Raw genomic sequence first — 21,281 nt, forward strand, 5'->3', positions numbered from 1 at the left:
ATTTATATAATTATTTATGTAATTTTGTATATCGACATATGAATAGTTCGCATTCTTTTTATTTATTTAAATATACATAGATATATATACAATTTCATTCTAAGTGTATTTTGATATAAATATATATATATTAATATCAAAATACAGTTAGAATAAAATTTCGTATAGATATATAACTTTTTTCAATTTTTATTATTATTTTTATTTTTTTTAATTTAATTTAAATTATTTATTATTCGTATTTTATAATAATATATATATACAATATATATAGTTATTATATATATTATATATATACGTGTGCAAATTAATTATAAGTGTATTTTTATATTAATATATGTACATATTAATATAAAAATACACTTAGCATGACATTATATATATGATATATAGACATATATTATATAGGTATAATATATGTCTATATATCATATATATACACATATATAATAATATATTTTTTTTTTATTAACTATAACTTTAATTTTTTTTTTTATTTTACAGTTGCAGGCAGAGTCTAGGACACCTATTGTGACCATGTGGTCGCCCTGTTGGGCGATCACATGGCCCCAGGGGTCCTAAACCGCCATGGGGAGACTGTCTGGGCTGCAGGCAGTCTCCCCACAACGGGAGCACCGCCGATCGCCGCCGGGGGAACGACGGCGATCGGGTAAGTACATTTTAAATTTAGGACGGTTCAGGACCGTCGTCGGTCGGCAACGCAAAAATGCCGATGACGGTCCTGAACCGTCCTGCGTCCTCAAGGGGTTAAAGCAGCACTATAGGATCAGGAACACAAACACATATTCCTCACCCTATAGTGTTTATCCCACCATTAAGCTGTAGTTGTTCTGGTGACTATAGTGTCCCCTTAAATATTTAAAACCCCCTCCCACGTATTGAAGTATACCCTAAAAAAAAAAAAAAAAAATAGCTAGAATAGTAGATAAAGCGATAAATACACCGTGGAGGCAAGGACCACACAAGTATGGCCATATGCTTCTGGTAACTCTGAGGATAGTTCTAGCTGTCCATCTTGGTAACTGGAGAGGTAGCAAGTGCAGCTGCTAATCGATCTGTTAGTGATGCCCACATGTTACAGCTACTCCCCGTGCTATCACCGTGCAGGAGGCCGGCTGGGCTGTAAATATTACAGCTACTCCCCGTGCAGGAGGCTGGGCGGACTGTGCTGTCAGAGGTCACGGTCAGCCATTTTCTGTGAGGGTGGTTGGTGTCTCCCAGCGGCCATGTTGTGTGGCGGCCTGCACCTCCCCCGGTCAGGGTGTAGATGGCAGTGTGGGGCCGCCGCTGTCACAGCGCGGGGACTATAAGACATGCTGCTGTTACGGAGCTATGGCGCGCTCACACTCTGCCAGGCTGTCCTGACACGCTGCCCCGGAAGGCCTACCGCTGCTTCCCGCCGCTGGCTGAGCATGGAGCGCTACAGCACCCAGGAGAGGGGGCGACCCAACACCGCCGAGTACCGGCTCTACTTCAGTGAGTAGCGGCACCGGGTCCCCGGCCCGACACAGCGCCCCCTCCGGCTAATAGCAGCAGCGCTGTCACACTGCCCAGGCTCCTCCCTAATACTGAGCCCCCCGGGGGAGCACACTGACCGCTCTGTCTGTCACCCAGTGTGAGTGCTACAGCTTTACCCTCCCTGTCTGCATACTGAGTGTGAGTGCTGCAGCTTTACCCTCCCTGTCTGCATACTGAGTGTGACCCAGTGTGAGTGCTGCAGCTTTACCCTCACTGTCTGCATACTGAGTGTGACCCAGTGTGAGTGCTGCAGCTTTACCCTCACTGTCTGCATACTGAGTGTGACCCAGTGTGAGTGCTGCAGCTTTACCCTCACTGTCTGCATACTGAGTGTGACCCAGTGTGAGTGCTGCAGCTTTACCCTCCCTGTCTGCATACTGAGTGTGACCCAGTGTGAGTGCTGCAGCTTTACCCTCCCTGTCTGCATACTGAGTGTGACCCAGTGTGAGTGCTGCAGCTTTACCCTCCCTGTCTGCATACTGAGTGTGACCCAGTGTGAGTGCTGCAGCTTTACCCTCCCTGTCTGCATACTGAGTGTGACCGCTGCAGCTTTACCCTCCCTGTCTGCATACTGAATGTGACCCAGTGTGAGTGCTGCAGCTTTACCCTCCCTGTCTGCATACTGAGTGTGACCCAGTGTGAGTGCTGCAGCTTTACCCTCCCTGTCTGCATACTGAGTGTGACCCAGTGTGAGTGCTGCAGCTTTACCCTCCCTGTCTGCATACTGAGTGTGACCCAGTGTGAGTGCTGCAGCTTTACCCTCCCTGTCTGCATACTGAGTGTGACCCAGTGTGAGTGCTGCAGCTTTACCCTCCCTGTCTGCATACTGAGTGTGACCCAGTGTGAGTGCTGCAGCTTTACCTTCACTGCATACTGAGTGTGACCCAGTGTGAGTGCGGCAGCTTACTCTCACTGCATACTGAGTGTGACCTTGCAGATGGTAACTGCTCACTGCAAGGTCATTAATGACTCTTGGCCAGAGCCAGGCTGACTACTATAAAATGTGCTGTGTGTCTTACCCACATTAAGTTATGTACTCTGATATAGGCCATGAAAGGAACACTGTTATTAAACTTTTGTTTTAATTCGATGTGTTCCTTATTTTTAGGAAACTGACTTCTTTTTTTTTTTTTTAACATTTTATTAAAATAGCCATTTGATTTATCTGTAAAAAAAAAAAAAAAAAAAATCAAACACTGGGATCCTGCCCTCACTGGAGCCCAGTCCTGCTATGTAATTATTGGGGTTCACTAATGACCTTTGTCAAGTCAAATACATTTCTTAGAGAAGTTCTGTAAACTTTTCGTGCATGCATGGTGTAACTGATCGCCTGACACCCCGACTGGGTACCTCCGTTAAAGGATGCTCCTAGCGTTTCCTGAGGACTCCAAGCACTCTGGCAGATACCACAATCACCGAACCGAAGAAGCATATAAATCCTCTCAAGCATATGAATGCTGTAGACAGTTGAATAGGAAACCATACGAATAGGTTTACACTCCTAGCAGTCAAACTGGAACAGCATAAAATAAATCCTCCCCCAAGAATGAGACGACACTTCACTTTGAGGGTTAAAACAGGAACTCAGGTTTAATGGCAGGTACTCTGCTTTTATGCAGTGCTCCCCCCCGCAAGGGAGACGCCCACAGACAATTAGGCATTAACCAATCAACTATCAGTTACATCCCACAAATTCCCTCCCCTCTGCTTGGGAGATAATTGAGTTTCTCACATTATCTCCAAGCTAAAACTTATATATTTTTATAACTTTAAAACTATACATTCAATTTAATAAAAAACACACATTATTAATCAGCACACTTGAAATATGAACATACTCAAAAATCATGCAAATCCTTCCATTAGTTCAAAAGTTAGTCGGAAGTCCTTTGTGACCGACCGCAGGCACATTTTCATGCCCAAAACAGTTCCACAGATTCAGGCTGTGCGGTCGGTCTATTTCTGCCCTGAAAATAAGTCTCATCCGAAGGCGGCGTTCGAATCGTCCAACGCACTTCGACTTCTGTCGAAGTGAAACCGGGGTTGTTTCCGTGGTGTTATATTGTCCACCAGAGGTCTATTTTACACCCAGAAATGACAAAGTCCCGTTCGAGCGTGTGTTCGAATCTTCGAACGGGACTTGGTCTCCAGCCGCAGTGTCAACGGGTAGGGGAAGGTACAGCTCACCGCGTTCGACTGGATTAAAATGGCCGCCGCCACGTGTTCGACTGTAATGGCGGCCACTTGGACGACTTCGGCACTTCGACTGCATCCGAAGTGCCAGTTTAAAAGTTGTAATACTGCTCCACAGTATTTAAAGGGCCAGGAACAGCATATAAACATCCATTGTGCCCAAATACCCTTCTTACAGGGTTAATACACCCCAGGGCCATAGTCGCAGGGCAAGAGGCTAGCAACCAGGCTTCTCCAGTTCACAGTGGCGAGGTTGGTTCCGCCACACATGGCAATAACCTTGATCTGCTAGTCCTATTTTTCTCTGTTCGAGGCTTTGGTGCTACAGCATTTGGCATCAGCATACTTTGCATGTTAAGGCTAGAGATCAGACACATGCAGTGATTGGGATTCCAGCTTTTGCTGCAATTTCACAGGCTGTGTGGGATCTGGAGCTAGTTGTGATACTTGATACCTATATTAGTGTTTCATAACCTTTTTATGTATAAGTACCACTGTAGGTCTAAAAATAAAGTATTCCTGCATGTAGAATGTAAACCAATAAAACAATTCTATTTATAGGCACCCACGTCAATTCCACTCATTGAAGTAGTCTGGGTGCAGTGTGCCAGGTCCCCCTAGTTTTAACCCTGCAGCTGTTTACGTTGAGGGTTAATCCAGCCTCTAGTGGCTGTCTCCCTGAAAGCCACTAGAGGCCGCTTCCGCAATTCTCAGTGTAAAAAATCTCACTGAGATGACGCTGGACGTCCATAGGAAAGCAATGAGGCGGTTGGAACTGCAAACATTGCAGCACTAAGTGCAATGAGCTGAAGTGGTCTGGGTGCCTACAGTGTTCCTTTAATGTGAAGTATAAAAGTCACAAAATTAAGTTAGAATACACCCATAATAGTTACACAGAGGAAACTAGCACACACAGAGGACACACACACATTCACTGACAGACACACAGGACACTGACACACTCTCACCGATTTGACAAATGTGTGCACACTCCACTGACAGACACACACTTGGAAAATGCATAATTTTTGTATTTTATTTTTTATGTCCACCTAGCCTTCCTACCTTTTTGTGAGCGCTGGAGTGGATCGTTTCCCTGAAGTCCAGTGAGGGGTTGTGTACTTTTCATTCTCTTCCAGCACTGCTCCCTCATGGGCTGTCTAGTGATTACAGGGCCAGAGTGACCTCATAACTTGGCATCAGGGCCGGACTGGGGATACAAAGCAGCCCTGGAAAAAAAAAAAATCTATGCCAGCCCCATAAGTCATTGCGCCATATATTGTCGCATGTAATATGTAAGGCTATGTCTTGCCACCCCAGATGATTGAGATATATATTGGTCCTTTCAGAGTAAAACATTTAATTATACAGTAAGCATACTCACATGTAGACACAGACAATCTCACTGACACACACAAGCTCATTGATACACAGCCTCATAGACAAACAATTTCACTAATATACATAAGCTCATTGACATAAAAACACAAGCTCACTCACTAGCAGGTGCACACACACACACAGCTTAATGTAGTGGTTCTGGTGTCTATAGCCTCTCCCTGCAGAGGCGCTTCCTGTGTCAGTGCGGATTGGCTGAGATCATCAAGCTTGATGATCTCAGTCATAGAGGCAGAGACCAGCACGACGTTGAAAAAAAAAAAAGGTGAGTAAAACACGATTTTTAAAAAATACACACAGACACCACGACAGACACCACGACAGACACCACGACAGACACCACGACAGACACCACGACAGACACCACGACAGACACCACGACAGACACCACGACAGACACCACGACAGACACCCCGACAGACACCCCGACAGACAGACACCCCGACAGACAGACACCCCGACAGACAGACACCCCGACAGACAGACACCCCGACAGACAGACACCCCGACAGACAGACACCCCGACAGACAGACACCCCGACAGACAGACACCCCGACAGACAGACACCCCGACAGACAGACACCCCGACAGACAGACACCCCGACAGACAGACACCCCGACAGACAGACACCCCGGCAGACAGACACCCCGACAGACAGACACCCCGACAGACAGACACCCCGGCAGACAGACACCCCGGCAGACAGACACCCCGGCAGACAGACACCCCGGCAGACAGACACCCCGGCAGACAGACACCCCGGCAGACAGACACCCCGGCAGACAGACACCCCGGCAGACAGACACCCCGGCAGACAGACACCCCGGCAGACAGACACCCCGGCAGACAGACACCCCGGCAGACAGACACCCCGGCAGACAGACACCCCGGCAGACAGACACCCCGGCAGACAGACACCCCGGCAGACAGACACCCCGGCAGACAGACACCCCGGCAGACAGACACCCCGGCAGACAGACACCCCGGCAGACAGACACCCCGGCAGACAGACACCCCGGCAGACAGACACCCCGGCAGACAGACACCCCGGCAGACAGACACCCCGGCAGACAGACACCCCGGCAGACAGACACCCCGGCAGACAGACACCCCGGCAGACAGACACCCCGGCAGACAGACACCCCGGCAGACAGACACCCCGGCAGACAGACACCCCGGCAGACAGACACCCCGGCAGACAGACACCCCGGCAGACAGACACCCCGGCAGACAGACACCCCGGCAGACAGACACCCCGGCAGACAGACACCCCGGCAGACAGACACCCCGGCAGACAGACACCCCGGCAGACAGACACCCCGGCAGACAGACACCCCGGCAGACAGACACCCCGGCAGACAGACACCCCGGCAGACAGACACCCCGGCAGACAGACACCCCGGCAGACAGACACCCCGGCAGACAGACACCCCGGCAGACAGACACCCCGGCAGACAGACACCCCGGCAGACAGACACCCCGGCAGACAGACACCCCGGCAGACAGACACCCCGGCAGACAGACACCCCGGCAGACAGACACCCCGGCAGACAGACACCCCGGCAGACAGACACCCCGGCAGACAGACACCCCGGCAGACAGACACCCCGGCAGACAGACACCCCGGCAGACAGACACCCCGGCAGACAGACACCCCGGCAGACAGACACCCCGGCAGACAGACACCCCGGCAGACAGACACCCCGGCAGACAGACACCCCGGCAGACAGACACCCCGGCAGACAGACACCCCGGCAGACAGACACCCACACAGACAGACACCCACACAGACAGACACCCACACAGACAGACACCCACACAGACAGACACCCCGACAGACAGACACCCACACAGACAGACACCCACACAGACAGACAGACACCCCGACAGACAGACACCCCGACAGACAGACACCCCGACAGACAGACACCCACACAGACAGACACCCACACAGACAGACACCCACACAGACAGACACCCACACAGACAGACACCCACACAGACAGACACCCACACAGACAGACACCCCGACAGACAGACAGACACACCCACACAGACAGACAGACACACACACACAGCCCGACAGACACACACACACAGCCCGACAGACACACACACACAGCCCTACAGACACACACACAGACAGACACACAGCCCGACAGACACACACACAGACACACAGCCCGACAGACACACACACAGACAGACACACAGCCCGACAGACACACACACAGACAGACACACAGCCCGACAGACACACACACAGACAGACACACAGCCCGACAGACACACACACAGACAGACACACAGCCCGACAGACACACACACAGACACACAGCCCGACAGACACACACACAGACACACACACACAGCCCGACAGACACACACACAGACACACAGCCCGACAGACACACACACAGACACACACACAGCCCGACAGACACACACACAGACACACAGCCCGACAGACACACACACAGACACACACACAGCCCGACAGACACACACACAGACACACACACAGCCCGACAGACACACACACAGACACACACACAGCCCGACAGACACACACACAGACACACACACAGCCCGACAGACACACACACACAGCCCGACAGACACACACACAGACACACACACAGCCCGACAGACACACACACACAGCCCGACAGACACACACACACACACACACAGCCACACACACACACAGCCACACACACTCCATGACACAGCCACACACACACACACACTCCATGACACAGCCACACACACACACACACACACACTCCATGACACAGCCACACACACACACACACACACACTCCATGACACAGCCACACACACCAGACACACACGCACACCATGACAGACAGACAGACGCGCACACCATGACACAGACAGACGCGCGCACACCATGACACAGACAGACGCGCACACTCCCACTGACATACATACTTGTTGCTACCTGTGTGGGTGGGCAGACTGATAGGTGTGCTGGCGGCCGCAGGGAGAACTTGAATGGCGGCCGCAGGGGAAGCTCTTCTTGTGGCCGCTGGGGGAGCAGGCTGTTCTGGCTCTGCCCCCCCTCCCTCCCGCGCTAGAAAGAGACCGGGGCCGGAATATGACGTCCTGTTCTGGCCCCGGTCTCATTAAGCTGCGCGGGAGGGAGGGGGAGCAGCGCCAGAACAGCCTGCACCCCCAGCGGCCAGAAGAAGAGCTTCCCCTGCGGCCGCCATTCAAGTTCTCTCTGCGGCCGCAAGACACCAAAATGTCTCCCCGGCCCCAGGTGCCGACGGCCCACCGGGAAATTTCCCGGTATCCCGGTGGGCCAGTCCGGCCCTGCTTGGCATCACCAAAGGGAGCAGTTCTAAAAGAGTGTGAAGATTACAGCTCCATCTCTGCCTCTATTCTCCCCCTGCCGACTGTATTTGCGAACAGTCCGCTCCCTCCGGGGGGCACTAAGGTGGTGCATCCTCTGCCTTTTGTATGAGTACCTCTTGGGAGTACAGGTGTCACTGGTTGAGAAACTTGGTTGTATAGCAGTGCTGAGCTTTTCCCATGTCTGCAGTGCTTGTGGGCACAGCCATGTGTTTTTCTTAAAGTACTGCTCAGAAATAGGGATCGACCAATATTATGTTTTTTTTTATTTTTTTATTTTTTTTTTAGGCCAATACCAATAATCTGGGAACTTTTCAGGCCGATAGCAGATATCCTGTATATTTACCATTTTGGAAAAGTAAACTACCGTATATACTCGAGTATAAGACGAGTTTTTCAGCACATTTTTTGTGCTGAAAAACCCCAACTCGTCTTATACTCGAGTCACTGTCTGTATTATGGCAATTTACATTGCCATAATACAGACAGGGGGCTGGCAGCGAGCGCTTACCTCTCCTGCAGCTCCTGTCAGCTCCCTTCTCCTCCGCGCCGGTCCGTTCAGCACCTCTGTCAGCTCCCAGTGTAAGTCTCGCGAGAGCCGCGGGGTCATAGTGCGGCTCTCGCGAGACTTACAGTGTGAACTGACCGGACCGGCGCGGAGGAGAAGGGAGCTGACAGGAGCTGCAGGAGAGGTAAGTGCTCCCTGCCAGCTCCCCTCTTCCCCCCCCACTGAACTACCAATGCCACTGGACCACCTGGCCAGCTAGGAAGCAGGGAGGAGGGACGAAAAAATTTATATATATATAAATAATAAAAAAAATAATGAAATAAAAAATAATAAAAAAAAAATATTAATGAAACAAAAAAACAATATTAAAATAATAATTAAAAAAATAACCCCCCCACCAAGGCTCTGCATCACACTGCATCTCTCTCACACACACACACACACACACACACACTGCATCCATACACACACTGCATTCATTATATACACACACTGTAAATAAATATTCAATTAACCCTTTAAATCCGGAGGACGTACTACTACGCCCTGCAGGAGCCGGCTCTAAACGCCGGCGGGCGTAATTGTACGTCCTCGCTATAATGGCCGCCCACGTGGCCGGCGCTAATCGCCCGCTGCAGATCGTGGTCTGGAGGATGCCCGGCCCCTCAGGCAACCTCCCCTGTGGCTGGTGACCGCGATCTGCAGTCTCTGATCGCAGTGACAGGCTGTCACTGCGATCAGTATTCAGTGTGTGTCAGCCGATTTCAAATCGGCTGACACACGTGGCCAGCGGCTCTCCCCTTCTGCAGATTGCCGTCCCCCTGGGGTCAGTGACCGCGATCTGCACTGTCTGAGATCGCAGTGACAAGCTGTCACTGCGATCTCAGAGCGCTCTGATCGCAGTGACAGCCTGTCACTGCGATCAGTGTTACATGTGTCAGCCTATTGGCTGACACATGTAACTGGCACAATGATCCCCCTGCAGATTGGAAGGGGGGAGTGCTTGTACCACCCAGGCACTCCCCCCTGTGGTCAATTACCCAATCTGCAGGAGGTGATCACAGTGACAGGCAGTCACTGTGATCACTGATCCTGTGTGTCAGCCAGTGATGTGAAATCACTGGCTGACACTGTCTCTGCCCCCTGTCCTGTAATAAAAAAATCAAAAATTAGTAAAAAAAAATAAATTACAGTTACAAATAAAATATACTTAGATCATATATATATATATTTACACACACAAAGTGTATTTAAATATTAATATATATATATATATTAATATAAAATTACACGTGGCACTATATATCTGTTATAAGTCCTTATAAGATAATCCTTTTCAGGTTCTTCATTCACCTTATGTCACACTATATTCAATAATAATGTCCTTTTCATCCACACTTATTCACCATAAAACTCACACATGGAGTTTCCTAAATATACTATAAGCGGATTGTTCGCATTACGTTGCCTAGCAACGCCCCATTAGCCGGTATTCATCACGGCACGCGTCACGTGTATCTCTGAGGGTGGAGCTACGGGATGAGTGCTCGCGCATACCCGGAAGCATAGCCGACGCTACAGGCGCGGTTGATATGCCGCACCCCCTCATCATTGATTTGTAGTATCCTCAACACGTAGAGGACAAGGGGCGGAACTGGGCTGATACCTAATGCGCACACCCGGAAGTACACACGGCGGAAACGCCGAGGACACCATGCACCTGGGTGAGTCACTTCTAATTATTGTTATGGCTATATATTGACATACATTGCAAGTATTATGTGTTGTCCTATCATTTTTGTCTGACCCTGAGGAAAGTCCCGAGCGGGGACTGAAACGTTGGTCACAGATTTTAAACATGATTGAATAAAACATTTGGATTTTAACAAGACCGGTGAGCAGCTATTATTTGGAGATAGATAGATAGATAGAGAGATATATATATATATATATATATATATATAATCTCTATCTCCAAATAATAGCTGCTCACCGGTCTTGTTAAAATCCAAATGTTTTATTCAATATATATATATAGTGTGTGTGTGTATGTAAAAATAAATAAATAATTAAAACATATATAGGTGTTATTTTGTTCTAACTGTATTGTGATATTAATATATATTTATATCAAAATACACGTAGAACGAAATAATATATGTATCTATGTACATAAATATATACGTATATATCACTATATATGTATATACATATATTAATTCTACATATATATTTATGTAATATTTTTACATAATTAGGTATCCTAATTAATTACAATTAGCGGGACCTGCCTGACAACCCATGCCGAAAGTATAGGGAACTTAATTTGCTAGCACTATATTTAACCCCATAACTTTCCAAGACACCATAAAACCTGTACATGAGGGGTACTGTTTTACTCGGGAGACTTCGCTGAACACAAATATTAGTGTTTCAAAACAGTAAAATGTATAACAACGATGATATCGCCAGTAAAAGTGACGTTTTTTGCATTTTTCACGCACAAACAGCACTTACACGGACGATATTATTGCTGTGATACTTTTTACTGTTTTTAAATAGTATATTTGTGTTCAGCAAAGTCTCCCGAGTACAACAGTACCCCTCATGTACAGGTGTTATGGTGTTTTCAAAAGTTACAGCGTCAAATATAAGGCTTGTGTTTCATTTTTTTTCACATTAAAATTCGCCAGATTGCTTACGTTGCCTTTGTGACCCTATGGTAGCCCAAGAATGAAAATTACCCCTATGATGGCATACCATTTGCAATAGTAGACAACCCAAGGTATTGCAAATTGGGTATGTCCAGTCTTTATAGTAGCCACTTAGTCACAAACACTGGCCAAAATTGGCGCTTTTTGCATTTTTCACACACAAACAAATACTAAAGCTAACTTTGGCCAGTGTTTGTGACCAAATGGCTACTAAAAAGACTGGACATACCCCATTTGCAATACCTTGGGTTGTCTACTATTGCAAATGGTATGCCATTATGGGTGTAAATTTAATTCCTGGGCTACTATACAGTCTCAAAGGCAACGTAACCAATCTGGCGAATTTCAATTTCAAATGTAACGTGCTATATTTGACCCTGTAACTTCCCAAAACACCATAAAACCTGTACATAGGGGGTACTGTTTTACACGTGAGACTTTGCTGAATACAAATATGTGTATTTTATTGCAGTAAAAGCAAACAGTATTATGACATTGACAGTTAAAATGTCATGTAGGACTAAAAAGATAACATTTCTTATTTTCTCCCATTTTTTTCATATTAAATTATGTTTCATAGCTAAATATTTGATATTAAATGAAAGCCCTGTTTCCCCTGAATAAAAAGATACACAATAAGGGGGATGCATTTAATATGAAAGAGGTGAATTACGGTTGGACAGACTTATAGCGCAAATGCCAGGTTTTGTTTACGTTTTGTTTTGTTCACAACTTGTACATTTGGCTCAGTCCTTAACCCCTTAATCCCTTAAGGACTGGCCTGTTTTTGCGATGTTTGTACGTTAAGGACCAGAGCAGTTTTAACACTTTTGTGGTGTTTGTGTTTAGCTGTAATTTTCCGCTCTCTCATTTACGGTTCCCATACAAGTTATATATTGTTTTTTTCAAGACAAGAAGGACCTTCTTTACATACCATTATTTGTATTATGTCATATATTGTATTTAAAAAAAAAAAAATATGGTGAAAAATTAAAAAAAAAAACATGTTTTTGGACTTTTACTTGAAAAATCTTTTACTTATCTACAAAAGCTGATGGAAAAAAAATGCTAAATAGATTCAAAATGTTGTCCCGAGTTTAAAAACACCCAGTGTTTACATGCTTTATTGCTTTTTTTTTGTTGCAAGTTATAGGCCTATAAATACAAGTAGGAAATTGCTGTTTCAATATATATATATTTTAAATGTATCAATAGTGACATTGTAACACCGTTATCTGTCATAAATCCCCGAATCACACCTCACATGTACATATTTTTTTAAAGTAGACAACCCAGGGTATTCAAAATGGGGTATGTCCAGTCTTTTTTAGTAGCCACCTAGTCACAAACACTGGCCAAAGTTAGCATTTATATTTGTTTGTGTGTTAAAAATGCAAAAAACGCTAACTTTGGCCGGTGTTTGTGACTAGGTGGCTACTAAAAAAGGCTGAACATACCCCATTTGCAATACCTTGGGTTGTCTTCTTTTGCAAATGGTATGCCATCATGGGGCTAATTCACATTCATTGGCTACCATACGCTCTCAAAGGCAACCTAACCAATCTGACAAATTTCAATCAAAATAAAAAAGTAAAATTAAGCCTTATATTTGACTCTGTAACTTTTGAAAACACCATAAAACCTGTACATGAGGGGTACTGTTATACTCAGGAGACTTTGCTGAACACAAATTTGTGTTTCAAAACAGTAAAAAGTATTACAGCAAAAATATTGTCAGTGTAAGTGCCGTTTGTGTGCGAAAAATGCAAAAAAATTCACTTTCCCTGACGATATCATTGTTGTAATACATTTTACTGTATTTGTGTTCAGCGATGTCTCCCGAGTAAAACAGTACCCCCCATGTACAGGTTTTATAGTGTCTTGGAAAGTTATAGGGTTAAATATAGTGCTAGCAAATTAAATTCCCTATACTTTCGGCCTGGGTTGTTAGGCAGGTCTCGCAAATTGTAATTAATAAAAGGACCTAATTATGTAAAATTATTACATAAATATATATGTAAAATTATTATATATACAAGTGTGTGTGTGTGTGTGTGTGTGTATATATATATAAAATGATTTTTTACAATTATTTTTATTTATATATAGGTATACATATAGTGATGTATACGTATATACTTGGGTATATACATATATATATTTCGTTCTACGTGTATTTTGATATCTGTGTGTGTGTATATATATATATATATATATATATATATATATATATATATATAATCAAAATACAGTTAGAACGAAATTACACATATATTTTTTATTATTTTTTATTTTTTAACGTATTTACATATATTTTTATTATAAAATATAATTATGTATATATTTAATCAATATCCTTCTACGTGTATTTTGATATTAATATATATAAATATTAAAATACACTTAGTGTATGTGTAAGTGTGTGTGTATATATATATAATATATACTTAGATCATATGTATAATATATATGATCTAAGTACATTTTATTTGTAACTTTAATTTATTTTACACTTTAAGGGGTTAAGAGGGGAGGAGAGGGGCAGACACAGCCTCTCACTGCGATCATACTCTGCAGATTGCGGTCACTGATCGCAGGGGACTGCCTGGGGGGCCAGTCATGTCCCCCGACCGCGATCTGCAGAGTGAAAATGCTGAGGCTCCATGTGTCAGCCGATTTTAAAATCGGCTGACACATGGTAAATACCGATCGCAGTGACAGCCTGTCACTGCGATCGGAAGCTGCAGACCACGGTCCCCAGGCACTGGCATCCCCCCCGACCGCGATCTTCAGCGGCCATGTGCCGCCGGCCACGTGGGAGGCAAGACCGCCCAGGACGTTCTATGCCGTCCTGCGGCGTTTAGAGCCGGCCAATTAAGGACGGCATAGAACGTCCTGCGGTCTTAAGGGGTTAAGGGGCACTCCCCCTAATTAGCTCAGCAGCAGCACCCACAAGGAGGAGAATATAAACAGCAAGAGAAAAAGAGGGGAAAACGTTTTAAATAAAAACAGCAAAGAAAAAAGTGTGTTTTTAAATTAAAACCACAAAGAGAAAAATATAAATAATAAAAAAGGCACAAGTTATAAATAAAATCAGCAAAGATTAAAAATATCTATTTAAAAAAAAAAAAAAGATGGGGGGGGGGGGGGGGGGAGTTTTTTTTTTTAAATTAAAAAATTAAACCTGCATTTTCCAAATTGGCTATGGAACATATGGCCTCCAGAATCCTGATGACCTATTGTGCCCCCTATCAGAATTACAAAGACTCCTGTTCTTTTGAGGCACAAACTAATAAAGACCACGATCTACCTTGCATTCTATGGATTTCTCTAATCGTAACTCAACTAAAACAGATCTAGGTTTAAAAGTTGGCCATATTTAAAATAAATAAATAAACATTTAGACCCCTATACTCTCTCACTGCCCCATACAAAATCTAACCAGATAAGTCATAATAAATGGTGCTCTGTTAAAATGTTAGACTAGTTATCCACCATCCATTTATCCCCGTCCCAACTGTTATTTTCTCTTTGTGATGCTATTCTTAAAGCCACATTCATACTTTATATGAGAATGTTACTCATAAGACTAGGCCTGAATCCAGTACTCCATTCAGAATAGGGGCAGGATCTACCGCTTCTATTAAAAATGTTCCTGTCCAACTGATTTAAAAAAAAATATAGGGTGCATGACATCCTCAACATATTGCCTGGTTCTAATGGCCTCTCTTTTTAATTAAAGGGTTTCTCAAAGCACCATGACCATTATGGTTATTTGAAGTTGTCATGGTGCATAGAGTATGTATGTACACCAACCTGGAATGAAATGCTGCCTATATGGAGATTAACCCCTCGGCTGCTAGTGGTGTAACTCTCCCACCAGCAGTATTCGTGGGCATCATTAGACAACCTGGAGTTCCAGGTGGCTAATGTGAATTCTGTGATACTTTGTCTGGTACCAGCACATTAGCAGGAAGCCTCCTACAGCCAATGGCAGGAAGCCCCCTAAACACAAATTTTCGCCAGTGTCCTCTCCTTAGCAGGCACTTCCAGTGAGGGAGAATGACATCAGCGGAGGAAAATCCGACTGCATTAAGATCTTGGCCGTGTTACTGGTACAAAAGTCAGGTGTGTGGTTTTTTTTTTTTTTTTTTTTTTTTTTTTTTTTTTGGTCCTACAAGAACACCTTTCCTGAAGCATTTGCGTTGATGTCACTGCTCATAGCCTGGTTTAAAGAGCTTTAAACTGGACCATGTAGATATGGATAGCAGCTGCAGTTTGGAATGCAGCTGCATCTGTGGAACAACTAATATACCCCATGTACCCATATTAAATCTCTCCATCTTTCCCTCTGAGTAGTTGTTCCTTAATCAGTACCCTGCCATGCATGAGCTGTGGGATTATGGTGTCATTACTGTAAGATCCTTTGTTAATATATGTTTGATACTGTGGTATAAAGGCAGGTTCAGTGGGGTGTGTCAATGAATCATGAGAGGCATGCAATCCCAGAGCACATATGCACCATGCTAACAGCACCTTCAACTGAGGTGCCTGTGTGTATTAATGCCATGGAATAATCTAGCACAACTGTGGGGCTACCTCAGGTGTTCGCACAAGTGGGGGGGATTCTGTATGTGAGTGCTAAAAAAAAAAAGGGTGGTGGAGGGGGGATACTGTGTTGGCACTGTCACACTGGTCAGGGACAGATGGCAGGTATACTGCAAAAACTGACACACCTCTTAATTATTGAATTCTGTTGTTTCAATTGCCACAGGTGTATAAAATCAAACACCTAGCCATGCAGTCTGCATTTACAAACACTTGTGGATGGAAATGGGTCGTTTTGAAGAGCTCAGTGAATACAATAGGATGCCACCTTTGCAATAAGTCAGTTCGTGAAATTTCATCCCTTCTAGATATTCCAATTGTAAGTGGTATTATAGAAAAGTTTTAGGAACAGCAGCAACTCTGCCACAAAGTGGAAGACCACGTAAAGTCACAGAGACTAAAATAAGAGTAAGTCAAGTGCTGTTAGTCATCTGGTAGCGTCTCCCTACTTGGGTTGCAATGTGAGGGTTGTGGTGTATTGCTGTAGCATATGCCCTGTCTGTCTACTAGTGAACGTGTGTGGGGCATTCACTAGGAGAATACGGTGGGCTCCGTCACACCGTAGCGAAGTCGAGTATGACCCCTTGCTTATGGGGTCACGGGGGGGGGGGAAATCTAGTTAGGCAGTAGTTGTCAAACATTGTGAGTCGTTGTAGGTGCTGAACTGCTCCCTTATACTAAGGAAGGCACAATACTTGGTTCTCCATCAAAGTATAAAAGTAAAATTCAACTAAGTAAGAAAAGAAACAATAAATGTTATATATCATATGGTGAGAGAGAAACTGTTAGGCTGATTAACATCCGCGATACTATGTGAGCCATATGGCTGTTTTATTCCAGTCTCCCCTGGACGTGAATGAGACAGATCCCGTGTGGGCATGGAGGGTGTCTCTTGGGCCCCTGTGTCTTCTGAGCGTCCCAAGGCCTGCAGGAAAGCGGCGCTTCCACGAGAGAGGTGAGTTTTAGGACAGTGTCATTCCGTACCACTGCTAAGGTTCTTGGCAGCAGCCATCGGTAGTCCACCTTAGCGTTTTGAAGTTGGGCGGTTATAGGGCTTTGTGACTTTCAGAAGTGTAGTGTGGTGCGCGTGATGTCGTGGTGCGCGTGAAGAAAGTGAGTCTGGATGACGATAAAGTCCAATGGGGTCTTGTTCCTGACTCTATTGAGGAAGTGCCGTTTGTCTAGTATGGAGTGACAGCGCACAATTACATCCCATGGGGCTACAGGCGGTGCTTGTTTAGCCTTATTGATTCTGAAGTGTCTGTCGAATTCTCATTTTTTGGCCTGGGTGTGAGGTAACAGTGTAGCAGTTAACCTCCGTAGGTAGTGAGACAGTTCTGTCGGGACTACAGAGTCTGGTATTCCCCGGTTCTTGATGTTCATCCGCCAGTTGCAGTCTTTCATAGTATCCAGTCTGAGTTGGAACGCAGAATCAGAGGATTGTAGCTGGCGTAGGTTATCTCCCATTGTTTTCAGTTCTTGTCGAATATCAATGATATCATCCTGAGGCCTGGTCTCTTTGGGACACGACCTGTATCTCCATCCGAGCTAAGTTCATGTCCGCATCGAACATTTGCTTCATCTCCCCCCCCCCCCCCCCCTCATCCTGTAGCTCCGGAGGTGGCTGAGGTTGAGGGGAGCTTCCTTCTGAAGTCAGGTCAGGGCTTTGGGGGCTGGATATCAGGTGTGTACAAAAAGTGCATCAGCGTTTAGCCCGTGGTGCCTGAGTAACAAGGCACTGGTGTGTGTGCCTGGGACTCACTGGAGCCGCGGATGGTAGCTGATTTTACACCTTTTCGCAGGGACAATGGAGGGTCGCGTCCATGCAGTCAAGCAGCTAGGCTCTGCCCCTAATTGCCTGATTTAATACAATTTTCAATTGTTTTTTTGCAGAGAATGGTGATGGTCAATTTATCTCACCCTTTCATGACATCCCTCTGTACCCAGAAACCGATAAGGTAAGTTACATTATTTTCTATGGTGAGGGGGGGGGGGGGAGGGGGGGGGAGGAGAGTTAGGTAAGCATATCTTCATCACTGTTGCTTCAAGAACAATTATGCATGCAAACATTTCATGTGAACGGTCTATTCAAACAAAACAAGCCACAAGGTACTTTAATGAAAGTGGCAGTGCACATTGGTTGATTTAGTCAGTAGACAGATATTGATTATTTGTGAACCTTTTCCTTTATGTTGCATAAAGCATTCATATTTAATACAAGCCATAAGGCATTTGTTTATGCTTTCATATTACTTGTGCTGCAAACATTATATTTTGGTATTAACTTATCGAATCTTTGTTTTGCACAGGGTGGAGATGCTGAACATCAGTGCTGCATGTGGTGAAGCGCCTCTAGTGGCCGTCTGAGTGACTGCCCCTGGAGGTGTCCCTAGGCAGCAATGTATATCCTGTCTTTCCTTTGAAAAGGCAGTGTATACATGAAAATTCCTGCAGAGCCATACTGTACTCACCAGACTATAGTGTTCCTTTAAGTCAGCTCCATTTCCTGTGTCAAAGAAAGTTTTCCTACAATACATGCCCTCCTCCATGTTCTTACAATGCCTAAATTCACCATTCTCGAACGTGGTTCAGCTGCATCTTGCAGCCATTTAGTAGACAGTTCCTGCTCGATATGCCGCGAGTAGGGGCATGTCTACTAAAGAGTGAGCAGCTCCCTGATGGGTCATTATGTGAAAAACCAATGAAGCTTGGTCCTTAAAGGGTTAAGCTGCCTGACTTTCAACTGATCTCTCGTTTTGTTTTGTGTTTTTATTGGGGGCAGAGAGATGACTATTATTTTTCCTAATAAGATTATATTACAACTTTTTTGTTTTTTTTTGTGTTCTAAATATGTAATTTTTTTTTCCTTTTCTTATTTTTCCCAGGACGTTGATGTGCCTGCGAAGAAATCAAAGCCTAATTGGAATAAGGTTCTCTTCAGCATTTCCCCTGCTAGCATTCCCCACTAAAGTACTTTCTACATCTGACACTCATTAGCGCCCCTAGCCAGCTGTAATCAGTCTGTTAGTGTTTGCTCTCTTCCATCATGTTCGATTCAATACTTCCAACTCTGTGTCAATGCATAGATGCTTCCCATTTACACACTATTTATTTAAGCATGACCTTGCCTGTTTACACTTTGGGGGGGGGAGATGAACATTATTGCCTTCTAAATCTTGCAGCCAAAATCTAGGAGTTATAGCCTAATTCATTTATATAGAGCTGTCCAAAAACATACATTGAAATGGTCTTTAATTAGAGACTAAGCATTAATTATAAGGATGTAATACCTCTGTTTGCTCTATCCCTTATACTTGCTAAATGACTAATGCATTGGATTTCACATTGGAAACCTCTGTAAAGCTTTTTGGATATCCTGCATCTTTAGCTATTATTCCAACTCTGCAACTGTTCATGTCACTTTGCTAGTTACACATTTTCCCACTTATTTTGGGCATGTGGCAATGGAACATGAAGGCTAATCTGAAACTGGTTTTGTGAAAATGGTTGTTCTGGCTAAGGAGTAGGTTTTGCAAAGGAAGATGTGATGTTAAAAAAGACTGTATTTAGGTATGATATATTTGAGTAATTTTTGTTTTTATTTTTATTAGAATGTATTTAACATGGTGGTGGAGGTTCCTCGTTGGACAAATGCTAAAATGGAGGTAAATGATATTTATTTTGGTGGTGTGTGTTGTTGTTATTTTCTTTATTAATTTATTTTATGCCAAAGCCCATCTCTGTACATCTATCTGGCTTTGTCTGTTTATGATAATTGTTGGAGGGTTTGTGTGTAATATATCCCATTTTCTCTCTAGATTGCAACTAAGGAACCTTTAAATCCCATCAAACAAGATGTTAAGAAAGGAAAACTAAGATATGTAGCAAATATCTTCCCACATAAAGGATATATATGGAATTATGGTGCACTTCCCCAGGTTAGACATGTTTACATTGTTTTCAAGTGTTAATGCATTTAGTGTTGTTTCTACTTTATATTTTCATATTCTTGTTTTTTCAACAAACTGTATATGCATCCTGGTCTGTGTGTGTGTGTGTGTGTATATATTTGTTTTATTTTTTTACTCTCTGCTATTAAGATTTTCTTGTGAAAATTTTAAACTGGATAATCTCTGAACTGCCACTTAAACATAAAAATATAAGGTGGCAAAAAGTGAAAGTTGTCGTGTTCAGCTAAAACAGAAATTCAAAGACTGAATTTTTAATTTTTATTTGTGAAGTCTCTTAAGCCAGTCCTGCTAAAGGATCTACATAACATAACTCTAAATATGTTCATATGGCTGTAGAGACATTTGACATTTGACTGTCAGCCATTACATTAATGATCTACCATAATCCTCATTTAGCTTAAATGAGTTTTACCTAATCAACTGTTTGTTCAAACCTATGAGATCATACATATTGCGTTTTCCTTGTTGTAGTGCTCTACATGTGAATTGCACAAAAATAAAGAAGTTTTTTCAAAAAAAGTCACATCACTGGATAGCCCTGATCTGAGTGACCATCATATCCAAAAATCTTTCAGATCGGTTTGGTAGTTTTGGAAGTTTTGACCGGCCTGTCATGAGGTTACAGCCCAAAATAGTTGCAGGGAAATTGTGGCAATGGCCGGTCTCCGTGGGGTTGTGTACAAAAACCACATAAGGTATACGAAAGCTTTTACTTGTAGAATGCTCCCCTTGTTCGGTAGTTAATGACTCCCAAACGCCGTTCGTGTAGGTGGTAGGGAACTTGAATGGGCAGCAGGTCTATCTTCACCGATGTTTGCGGGAAAACCTGTCCAAAAACCGTTCTAGGCACTCGACGACCAGGTCCCGCTGCCTGGATTCGGGAGACAACGTTCTAGTGGGGTGGTCCTTGTTTGGGAACCGAACCAAATATAACGAATGTAAATTCTCAAAATCAGCAGAAACAAATGAT

The 21,281-nt window shown here is 44.4% G+C and overlaps 1 protein-coding gene across 1 annotated transcript in view; it reads left to right on the forward strand.

Annotated features, from left to right (window-relative positions):
- The first annotated feature begins 1,169 nt into the window (after positions 1 to 1,169).
- Positions 1,170 to 21,281, forward strand: part of PPA2 (inorganic pyrophosphatase 2) — a 38,484-nt gene continuing 18,372 nt past the window's right edge. The window contains exons 1-5 of the mRNA XM_063458390.1: positions 1,170 to 1,497; positions 18,234 to 18,298; positions 19,226 to 19,270; positions 19,952 to 20,005; positions 20,159 to 20,278. Coding sequence (XP_063314460.1) covers positions 1,335 to 1,497; positions 18,234 to 18,298; positions 19,226 to 19,270; positions 19,952 to 20,005; positions 20,159 to 20,278 — 447 coding nt within the window. The 5' untranslated portion in view covers positions 1,170 to 1,334. The remainder of the gene's footprint in view (positions 1,498 to 18,233; positions 18,299 to 19,225; positions 19,271 to 19,951; positions 20,006 to 20,158; positions 20,279 to 21,281) is intronic.

The sequence above is a fragment of the Pelobates fuscus genome, chromosome 6 (assembly GCF_036172605.1).
Source record: "Pelobates fuscus isolate aPelFus1 chromosome 6, aPelFus1.pri, whole genome shotgun sequence".
Lineage (NCBI taxonomy): Eukaryota > Metazoa > Chordata > Amphibia > Anura > Pelobatidae > Pelobates > Pelobates fuscus.